Source organism: Mandrillus leucophaeus, unplaced genomic scaffold, assembly GCF_000951045.1.
Source record: "Mandrillus leucophaeus isolate KB7577 unplaced genomic scaffold, Mleu.le_1.0 Scaffold29, whole genome shotgun sequence".
Classification (NCBI taxonomy): Eukaryota; Metazoa; Chordata; class Mammalia; order Primates; family Cercopithecidae; genus Mandrillus; species Mandrillus leucophaeus.
In genome coordinates, this window is record NW_012103031.1 from 1,045,141 (window position 1) to 1,056,734 (window position 11,594).

The 11,594-nt window shown below is 48.3% G+C and overlaps 1 protein-coding gene across 2 annotated transcripts in view; it reads right to left on the bottom strand.

Moving 5' to 3' along the window:
* Window positions 1–8,761, bottom strand: part of ZSCAN21 (zinc finger and SCAN domain containing 21) — a 16,666-nt gene extending 7,905 nt beyond the window's left edge. The window contains exons 1-3 of one of the 2 annotated variants that reach the window (XM_011985722.1): window positions 8,690–8,761; window positions 710–1,204; window positions 226–418 (exon numbers count right to left, since the gene is read on the bottom strand). In XM_011985722.1, the coding sequence (XP_011841112.1) occupies window positions 226–418; window positions 710–1,108 (592 nt within the window). In that variant the 5' untranslated portion in view covers window positions 1,109–1,204; window positions 8,690–8,761. Of the gene's footprint in view, window positions 1–225; window positions 419–709; window positions 1,205–7,703; window positions 8,046–8,689 lie in introns of those variants that run through there. The other variant, XM_011985723.1, reaches the window with a different exon arrangement.
* Window positions 8,762–11,594: the final 2,833 nt, after the last annotated feature.

An 11,594-nucleotide genomic window follows, 5' to 3' on the forward strand; every position in this document is an offset into this window, starting at 1 on the left:
AAAAAAAAAAAAAAAAAAAAAAAAAAAGAGTGACCTATCCCCATGCTAGGGCCCAGGCGAAGACAGGCTTACTTGGGGGAGGAAAGGGGACTATGTCCACCCAGTCAGCCCAACCAATCAAGTCAATCTATGAAATCACCTCACAACAAAGAATTACAAATTATTCTGCTTCTCCAACCACAGAGGCCCGGGGCACTGAACAGGAGTCTAACGGCTGGTCCTCACCTCGGGTCTTTCTCGGATCTTGAGTGAACTCCTGCTCCTCACCAGTCTCTTGGATGTATAGGGGCCCCCAAGACTCGTATTTGTGACTGGTCTCCAAGGGCTGTGGCTGCACGCTGCTCGGGGATTCCTTTGCGGTTCCCGAGGAGGATATCTTCTCCCATACCGGCTTCTGTTCATTTGGAGGAGTTGAGACCTAAAGACAATTAGGAATGGCTGGGTTTGTGCAGGGCTCACTTTAAGAACAAGAATGAAAATCCCAGGAGAGCTATACAGAACCTCTAGGAAAGAGAAAAGGAAAACACCCAACCTATTCCATTCCCAAGGCTAAAAGTTAGTTTTGGATGACAGAGAAATATAGGAGGAAACAAGGTCTAATTCAGTAGAAATTTCCATTCAGCGAAGCTTACTGTATGGACAAACCCTTGTTCCTGCCTAGAATGTTTGGCTCCCAATCTCCTAGAATAACAAAGGTCTTCCCGCCTACCTGGTGTCCTGGCTCATCCAGTTCCCGCTCCAGATCTTCAAGGAGAGTGACAGCCTCTTCAGCGCTCTCCGGGCAGTGTTCCTGCACCCACGCCTGGAGCTCCTGGGGCAGGATGGTCAGGAACTGCTCCAGCACCAGTAGCTCCAGAATCTGCTCCTTGGTGTGGATCTCGGGCCTCAGCCACTCACAGCAGAGCACCCGGAGCTGGCTCAGGGCCTCTCGGGGCCCGGGGGTGTCATGGTACCCAAACTGCCTGAACCGCTGGCGGAACATCTCCAGGCTAGGAAGGCACTTGCCTTTCTCTTCTTTCTCCTCGACTTTTACCATCAGAGGCCCCACCTGCTCCTGTGGAGGCCTAGGGCCCAGAACTGGGGCCATGCCTAGTACCTTGGTCATCATATAAACTCCAGAAACAGCCTCACTAAAGATGGGACTCTGTGGGGCAGGAATATTGGTTCCTTTGGGTTTCCAGTTCTTTAGGGTCACACGTTAAACCTAAGAAAATATAGTTACCATAAAATAATCAAACTGAAGTGTTTTTGGGTCTTTACAGCCATACCTTTAGCACAATAAATTGTGGAAATTATGTCCACCATAAAACTACCATATAAAAACAACTGCTCAAAATCTTTCTGGAATGAGCTGGGTACAGTGGCTCATGCCTATAATTCTAGCACTCTGGGAGGCCGAGGCGGGTGGATCACCTGAGGTCAGGTGTTTGAGACCAGCCTGGCCAACATGGTGAAATCCTGTCTCTACTAAAAATACAAAATTAGCCAGGCGTGGTGGTGGACGCCTGTAATCCCAGCTACTTGGGAGGCTGAGACAGGAGAATTGCTTGAACCCTGGAGGCGGAGTTTGCAGTGAGCAGAGATCGTGCCACTGCATTCCAGCCTGGGCAACAGAGTGAGATTCCATCTCTAAAAAAAAAAGTCTTTCTGCAATCGGTTCAGGATATCCTACTTTGATTTCAGTGGTCTCCACTCTCCTAAAAAGTGCAATGTGGCACAATTTTAAAATTAACTTTGCTCCAAAACCAGTTCAGAATTTCACCATTATAGATATTATAGTTTCTGGGATTTTATCAAGCTATCTACTGGCTAGATGCCATCTGTTTAAACCTAAGACATTCAGCTTGAGCAATGAAAATTCACTAGTCAAGGCCAGGCACGGTGGCTCACCCCTGTAATCCCAGCACTTCGGGAGGCCGAGGCAGGGGGATCATGAAGTCAAGAGATCGACACCATCCGGGCTGACATGGTGAAACCCCATCTCTACTAAAAATACAAAAAATTAGCCAGGTGTGGTGGTGGGCGCCTGTAGTCCCAGCTACTCGGGAGGCTGAGGCAAGAGAATGCGTGAACCCTGGAAGCGGAGCTTGCAGTGAGCAGAGATTGCGCCACTGCACTCTAGCCTGGGCAACAAGAGTGAAACTCTGTCTCAAAAAAAAAAAGGAAAACTCACTAGTCAAATGACTGGGCCTGTCAGTATGACCTGGGTCATGCTCGAAGGGTGTAATTAACTAGTACATTAAAAGTAACTGAGGTCCAGCGCAGTGGCTCATGCCTGTAATCTCAGCACTCTGGGAGTCCGAGACGGGCCTGGACTCGAGACCACCCTGGCCAACATGGTGAAATCCTGTCTCTACTAAATACAAAAATTGGCCAGGCATGGTGGCACACACCTGTAATCCCAGCTATTTGGGAGGCTGAGGTATGAGAATTGCTTGAACATGAGAGGCAGAGGTTGCAATGAGCCGAGATCTTGCCACTGCACTCCAGCCTGGGTGACAGAGCAAGACTCTGTCTCAAAAAATAAAAACAAAACAAACCGAGTGCCAGGTGCAGTGGCTCACATCTGTAATCCCAGAACTTTGAGAGGCTGAGGCGGGTGGATCACTTGAGGTTAGGAGTTTGAGACCAGCCTGGCCAACATGGTGAAACCCCGTCTCCACAAAAAAATACAAAGATTAGCCAGGTGTGGTGGCACGAACCTGTGGTCCCAGCTACTCAGGAGGCTGAGGTGGGAGGATCACTTAAGCTCAGGAGGTTGAGGCTGCAGTGACCTGCAGCTGTGATTGCACTATTGAACTCCAGCCTGGGTGACAGAGCAAGACCCTGCCTCAAAAAACAAAAACAAAATCAAAATCAAAGAACAAAAAAACAAAACAAACCACCCCAAAACAACCAATTATGCTAATTTCAAACACATGACAATCTCCATGGATCTGGCTTGACAGCACTTTAAAAATATTAAAAGTCGGCTGAGGCCAGGCGCAGTGGCTCACGCCTGTAATGCCAGCACTTTGGGAGGCCAAGGCGGGCGGATCACGAAGTCAGGAGATCGAGACCATCCTGGCGAACACGGCGAAACTCTGTCTCTACTGAAAATACAAAAAAATTAGCCGGGCGTGGTGGCGGGCGCCTGTAGTCCCAGCTTCTAGGGAGGCTGAGGCAGGAGAATGGCATTAACCTGGGTGGCAGCGGAGCTTGCAGTGAGCGGAGATCGCGCCACTGCACTCCAGCCTGGGTGACAGAGCAAGACCCTGCCTCAAAAAACAAAAACAAAATCAAAATCAAAGAACAAAAAAACAAAACAAACCACCCCAAAACAACCAATTATGCTAATTTCAAACACATGACAATCTCCATGGATCTGGCTTGACAGCACTTTAAAAATATTAAAAGTCGGCTGAGGCCAGGCGCAGTGGCTCACGCCTATAATCCCAGCACTTTGGGAGGCTGAGGCAGGCGGATCACGAGGTCAGGAGATCGAGACCATCCTGGCTAACACGGATGTGTTAACTTTAGTGCTAACATTCTGTAAACACGGTTCATATTTATGAAATTAAGGCTTTGATTAGTCTTTAAAAAATTAAAAAATTAAAATAAAAAAAACCATTGTTGGTGGAGTATTTAGCAGTGGAATTAAGACATCAGGAAGCAACCCAAAGCATGAAAAGGGAAACTGTAAGGCACGGAAAAAAATGCATCAGAATTCTTTCCCAAAATGTGTTCAAAAGCACTATAACTAAGGCCGGGCGTGGTGACTCACGCCTGTAATCCCAGCACTTTGGGAGGCCGAGGCGGGTGGATCACCTGAAGTCAGGAGTTGAAGACCAACCTGACCAACATGGTGAAACCCTGTCTCTACTAAAAATACAAAAATTAGCTGGGCGCAGTGGCGGGCGCCTGTGATCCCAGCTACTCGAGAGGCTGAGACATGAGAATAGTGTGAACCCCGGAGGCAGAGGTTGCAGTGAGCTGAGATGGCGCCACTGCACTCCAGCCTGGGCAACAGAGTGAGACTCCGTCTCAAAAACAAAACAAAACAAAACAAAAAACAACAACAAAAGTATTATAACCAATAACTTGAATAAAGGATTCTTTGGTCAAATAAGTCTGTATGTAGCCAACATATACCACTGGAGTGCCCAAATTTAGAAATACTTAAAAATTGAGCCATGGGAGGTGCAACGCCATCTCACCTCCTAAAACAAAGGCCCGAGCACCAAAGGCTAAAATAAACAAGAAATAATGAGGTAGCTGCGCTGGAGAGCATTCTTTAGAATATTTAAAAGGAGTGGCCAGGTGTGGTGGCTAACGGCCTTAATCCCAGCACTTCTGGAGACCAAGGCAAGCAGATCACTTGAGGCCAGGAGTTGAGACTAACCTGGCCAACATGGTGAACTGGGGCCATGCATAGTACCTTGGTCATCATCTAAACTCCAGAAACAGCCTTACTAAAGATGGGACTCTGCGGGGTAGGAATATTGGTTCCTTTCGGTTTCTGGTTCTTTAGGGCCACATGTTAAACCTAAGAAAATATAGTTACCGGGCCGGGCGCGGTGGCTCATGCCTGTAATCCCAGCACTTTGGGAGGCCGAGGCAGGCGGATCACCTGAGGTCGGGAGTTCAAGACCAGCCTGACCAACATGGAGAAACCCCGTCTCTCCTAAAAATACAAAATTAGCCAGGCATGGTGGTGCATGCCTGTAATCTCAGCTAATTGGCAGGCTGACGTAGGAGATTCGCTTGAACCTGGGAGGCGGAGGTTGCTGTGAGCCGAGATTGCATCATTGCATTCCAGCCTGGGCAACAAGAGTGAAACTCCGTCTCAAAAAAAGAAAAAAAGAAGAAAATACAGTTACCATAAAATTACAAGTTACTGTCTCTACTAAAAATACAAAAATTAGTTGGGAGTGGTGGTGGGCACCTGTAATCCCAGCTACTTGGGAGGCTGAGGCAGGGAATCACTTGAACCTGGGAGGTGGAGATTGTAGTGAGCCAAGATCGTATCACTACACTCCAATCTGGGCAACAGAGGAGATCTCCTCAGTGGTAGATTAACTTTACATAACTGTTTGAAAATTTCATACTCTATCCAGAGGAGGGCACCCTAAGACCAGGAAAGAAACCGGTGTTTGGGCTGTTCAGCTTCTGTGATCTGGCCTGTGAAACATGGCAAGTCAGCAGGGAGTCATGCAGCACCTGCTGGCATCACACAGGGAGCGTCATGTGGTAACGTAGCATTCATGTGGGATACATTCTGAAAACTCGGTGAATCCAAATTCACAGGTGCCACTGGATCACATGACTGCCTCTGCAAATTACAGAAAAAAAAGTTTCCTTGGACATTGCTGCTGGGCAGTTGGCTGGGTAAGCTCATTAGCTAAGCGATCTATTCTAGGCTCATCAATTTTGTGGTTTTATTTTTTTTTTTTGAGATGGAGTCTTGCTCTGTCACCCAGGCTGGAGTGCAGTGGCATGATCTCAGCTCACTGCAACCTCTGCCTCCCGAGTTCAAGCGATTCTCATGCCTCAGCCTGCTGAGTAACTGGGATTACAGGTGCGTGCCACCACGCCCGGCTAATTTTTGTATTTTTAGTAGAGATGGGGTTTCACCATGTTCACCAGGCTGGTCTTGAACTCCTGACCTCAAGTGATCTGCCCACCTCAGTCTCCCAAAGTGCTGGGATTACACGTGTGAGCTACCACACCCAGTGGCACATCAGTTTTGCGGTGCACACAACTCAAATGCACAACGCATAAAGACTACAAATGAGTAGAGGGCCAGGTGCCCTTCCTCCTTCCTGCACGCTCTCCTTGGTGATTTCACTAGTTGCATGGTTGTAATTACCAATTATATACTCACAACTGCCCAAACTGTACCTCCAACTTAGATATCCCTTCTGACCTCCAGACTCATACAACCAACTATCCACTTGCCATTACCACCTGGATGTCCAGTAAGACACCTCAAGCTTAACATGTCCAAAACCGAATTCCCATCTCTCCCTCAAAAGCTGCTCATCTCAGATAATGGCAACTCTCATTGTTCTTTTTACTCAGACCGAAAAACCTGGGGTCATCCCTTGACTCCTCTTTCATATTTTTTAAAAATTTAAAATATTTCTTTTTTAGAGACAGTGTCTTGGTCTGTTGCCTAGATTGGAGTGCAGTGGTGCAAACACAGCTCATGGACGCCTCCAACTCCTGGTCTCAAGCCATCTTCCTGCCTTGGTCTCCCAAAGTTCTGGGTTTACAGGTGTGAACCACTTCACTGGGTCTTTATTTTATTGTTTTTAAATTACAGAGGCAGGGTCTTGCTTTGTTGCCCAGGTTGGAGTGTAGTGGTGCCATGATAGCTCACTGCAGCCTTGAACACCTGGCCTCAAGCAATCTTCTCGCCTCAGCCTCCGAAGTAGCCAGGACTACAAGTGTGTGTCACCACATCTGGCTAATTAAAAATATTTATTTATTTATTTGTAGAAACGAAGTCTTGCTTTGTTGCCCAGGCTGAGGTATAACTTGAGCTCAAGAGTTTGGGGCTGCAGGGTTGTGACACTGTGCTCCAGCCTGGGTGACAAAGGAATAGCTTGTCTCTTAAAAAATAAAGCATGAGGCTAGAAATCAGATGCTTCATTACTAACTCACATTGTCTACAATCACAGTGACTTTTTAAAAGCTATCTAGACTGTTTATCTCAAGAAGCCTATCAAGCAAAATTTCATGGTCTATCATAAACAGAAGGCCCTTGTTCTGTGTCCATTTTCCCTCCTCCTTTACGCCAATCTCCCAAAGCTTATATGCCCTTATGAAAGGGCCCCAAGTCCATTCTGTAACAAGATGAGGCGTAAAAAAAAATCAAATTACCATAGATTCTAAAAGCAGAACAGCACTTACAACTTGTGCTAAAATGTTTCACACTCAGCCCGTACCTGAAAATCCCTAGGCGGCCGGGCACGGTGGCTCACGCCTGTAATCCCAGCACTTTGGGAGGCTGAGGTGGGTGGATCACGAGGTCAGGAGATCGAGACCATCCTGGCTAACATGGTGAAACCCCGTCTCTACTAAAAAATACAAAAAATTAGCCGGGCGTTGTGGCAGGGGCCTGTAGTCCCAGCTACTTGGGAGGCTGAGGGATGAGGGAGGAGAACGGCGTGAACCCGGGAGGCGGAGCTTGCAGTGCGCAGAGATGGCGCCACTGCACTCCAGCCTGGGAGACAGAGCGAGGCTCCATCTCAAAAAAAAAAACAAAACCAAAAACAAAGAAAATCCCTAGGCAGGCAAATTAGATAATTCTTGAGCCACAGAATTCCACTAATTGTTACAAGTTCTTCTTCTTTTTTTTTTTTGAGACGGAGTTTCACTCTTGTTGCCCAGGCTGGAGTGCAATGGCGCGATCTCGCCTCACCGCAACCTCTGCCTCCCAGGTTCAAGCGATTCTCCTGCCTCAGCCTCCCTAATAGCTGGGATTACAGGCATGTGCCACCACGCCCGGCTAATTTTGTATTTTTGGTAGACGGGGTTTCTCCATGTTGGTCAGGCTGGTCTCGAACTCCCGACCTCAGGTGATCCGCCTGCCTCAGCCTCCCAAAGTGCTGGGATTACAGGCATGAGTCACCGTGCCCGGCCACACGAGTTCTTCTTTAACCTGAATCATATTCTGCATCATTTCAAAAATCCTAGGTTGGTCCAAAACCAATACTCACTTTCTCCATAGCAGCCTTCCAATACTTGAAAACAATTGTCTTGCCTCTTAACTCTTTTCCTTGCCACAGCTCAACTGTTCCTTAGATTTCGTGGGTTTCCAAGTACCTCACCCACCAAATCAACTTTCCTTTTTTTTGCGGGGGGGGGAACCAAGTGTCGCTCTGTCGCCCAGGCCGGAGTGCAGTGGCATGATCTCGGCTCACTGCAACCTCCGCCCACTGGGTTCAAGCGATTCTCCTGCCTTAGCCTCCTGAGTAGCTGGAATTACAGGTGCGCGCCACCACACACAGCCAATTTTTGTATTTTTAGTGGGGACGGGGTTTGGCCAGGCTGGTCTCGAACTCCTGACCTCAAGTGATCCGCCAGCCTCGGCCTCCCAAAGTGCTGGGATTACAGGCGTGAGCCACCGCGCCCGGCCCAAATCAACTTTGTCTTGATACTCTTATTTATACATGGTTCTTTAAGAATGTTTTTCTAAATCTGAGCAGATCCCTATTCTGTGTGTGCGTTCTAGCCCGAACAAAGCCCGAGGGGACTATTTCTTCCCTTGGACTGGATTCTACCCAAGACTTCTAATGACGCTCGGCTTCCCACAGTTTTCCAACCCCTTGGGCGTATTCCCATCAATGAGCCTTGCGTTCCGACCTCCAGTTCACAGAAAGGGAAAAAAGGCAGCCACGGTCAGACTGATAGACTGCTTGGCTTGGGGAGCGCACAAAAAACCTATTCTGGAACGCGAAAGAACTTCCAGAACATCTGTTTTTCCAGCTTTCATTTGTTAAAGCCCCAAGTGGAAGAAAGGCTTTCCAGGGAGCCAGCGCCTCCACCAGCTGGGGCTGGGCGGGGACGGGGAGCTCCTCCCCACAGCTCGTCTAGGTGAGGTCCTCGGAAGCCACAGCTGCTAAATCCACTTCTCCCTCCCCAAACCACTCAGCCAACGCTCCCTTTCTTGTCCGCCTAGCTAACCCGCGACCAGCAGGCTCACCGTGAATCAGAGCCGCTCCGGACACCGGGAAACCGCACCGCACACCTCCGGACCGCGCAGCCGGAAGTGCGTCATAGCCCCTCCCCACGGGAAAGTCGTGCGGGGCCGTAGCGGTCCCTCTAGAAATTCGGGAGGTCCTCTCTGTGTCTCTGGCCCTTGAGACATCAGGGAGGCGCTGAGTCGACCCCCAAAATGAAAAGCCACGGACTCTTTCTGTTTTTACCGAAGACGGTCAGACCAGATGAAGGCTTCGGCGGTTCTCCCACCCAACCCCGACTCCCCGGGGCAGGGAGGGCATGGGCTGAGGCAGCCACCTCGGTCACCCTCGTGGACTTCAGAGCCCAAGGTCCCTGAGTACCCTTGGGACAAGCACAGAGTTCCTTGTCCATCAACCTGGACCGAGGTCACTGGGTACCCTTGGGCCCAGCACCTCGGTCCAGGTTTATGGACACGGAACTCCGTGCTTGGCCCGTGAAGTCAGAGATTGAGTAATACTTCATTGATGAAAATAGTCAAACTGTAAAATATTTGAAGACATTTATTTTGAGCCAAATATGAGTGACCAATGGCCTAAGGCACAGTCTCAAGAGGTCCTAAGAACACGTGCCTATGATGGTCAGGCTACAGCTTGGGTTTATACAATTTAGGGAGACATAAGACACTGATCAATACATGTAAGATGAACATTGGTTCTGTGGGAAAGGCAGGACAATTCCAGGCGGGGATGTTCCAAGTCATAGGTGGACTGAATGATTTTCTAATTGGTAACTGGCTGAAAGTTATTGTCTAAAGACCTATAATTGGCCGGGCGCGGTGGCTCAAGCCTGTAATCCCAGCACTTTGGGAGGCCGAGACGGGTGGATCACGAGGTCAGGAGATCGAGACCATCCTGGCTAACACGGTGAAACCCCGTCTCCACTAAAAAATACAAAAAACTAGCCGGGCGAGGTGGCGGGCGCCTGTAGTCCCAGCTACTCGGGAGGCTGAGGCGGGAGAATGGCGTGAACCTGGGAGGCGGAGCTTGCAGTGAGCTGAGATCCGGCCACTGCACTCCAGCCTGGGTGACAGAGCAAGACTCCGTCTCAAAAAAAAAAAAAAAAAAAGACCTATAATCAATAGAAAGGAATGTCTGGGTTACCTAAGGCAGGGGTCCCCAATCCTTGGGGCACAGACAGGTACCAGTCCATGGCCTGTTAGGAACTGGGCCCTACTGCAGGAGATGAGCTGCAGGAGCGAAGCTTCACCTGTATCTACAGCCACTCCCCATTGCTCTAATTACCCCTGAGCTCCGCCTGCTGTCAGATCAGCCATAGCATTAGATTCTCACAGGAGCACAAACCCCTATTGCGGACAGTGCATGAGAGGAATCTAGGTTGTGCACTCTTTTTCTTTTTTCTTTTCTTTTTTTTTTTTTTGAGACGGAGTCTCACTCTGTCACCCAGGCTGGAGTGCAGTGGCTGGATCTTGGCTCACTGCAAGTTCTGCCTCCCAGGTTCACACCACTCTCCCCTCAGCCTCCGGAATAGCTGGGACTATAGGCGCCCGCCACTACACCCGGCTAATGTTTTTGGTATTTTTAGTAGAGACGGGGTTTCACCGTGTTAGCCAGGATGGTCTCTATCTCCTGACCTCGTGATCCGCCCGTCTCGGCCTCCCAAAGTGCTGGGATTACAGGCTTGAGCCACCGCGCCCGGCCTGGTTGTGCACTCTTTATGAGAACCTAATACCTGATGATCTGTCGCTGTCTCACGTAATTCCTCAATGGGACCCTCTAATTACAGGAAAACAAACTCAGGGCTCCCACTAATTCTACATGATGATGAGTTGTATAATTATTTCACTATATATTACAACGTAATAATAGAAATAAAATGCACCATAAATGTAATGCACTTGAATCATCCTGAAACCGTGAAACCATCCGTGGAAAAAATTGTCTTCCACAAAACTGGTTCCTGGTGTCAAAAAAGGTTGGGGACCACTGAACTAAGGGGTTGTGGAGACCAGGATTCTCATTATGCAGAGGGAGCCTCCAGGCAGCAGGCTTCAAAGAGAACAGACTGCAAATATTTCTTAACAGACTTTTAAAAGTGCCAATTGCCCAGTTGATTCTCTCCTGGATCAGGAAAAAGGCTGGCTGGAAAGGGAAAGGGATTCTCTACCGAGTGTAGATTTTCCCCACAAGAGACAGCTTTGCAGGGCTATTTCAAGATATGGCAAAAAAACATATTTGGGGTGGAAATATTTTGGTTTCCTTCTTTATCTGCCATGTGATGTTATGCCAGAGCCTGGTTGGAAAGTTAGCCAGGTTATGTAAGGTTAAATAAAACCCATCTGATGAGGCTTTATGGTTTGAAGGGGGTGACTCTCCAGGATCCTTAGATAGGAATTTGGACAAAAGAAGAAAACGGTCAGAGTTTAGTCCTCAACTTTGTAGACCAGAGTCACAGTGACATCAATCAGAAGTAGCCTTGCCCTTCTGTGGGTCCTAAACTTCCAGAGCAGAAGACCTAGGGACTGAACTCCTTCCGATGCTGCAGGACTTGATGAAGATGTCTTTGCCCGCCTTTTCCTCCCGCTGCTCCGGCTCAGCTGCAGGTTTCTGGACTGAAGATTCTGTATTTTCGACCTCAGCACGACTCCATCTGGCCCCCAGTGAGCTGACTTTTGTCTGGTCCTGCAAAACTCACATGTGTTGAGTAACACCAACATGGCTGCCTGCACGTGGAATTCCCTGTCCAAACGAGTCATGAATTCACAGATACTCAACATAATTTTTCCCTGATATTTTCCAGGATAATTTAAAAATTTTTTATGTTTAAAGACATGCAAAATTAGAGAAAATGAGCCTCCATGTACATTCTTTTGTTTCTTTTTCTTTTCTTTCTTTTTTTTTTTTTTTTTT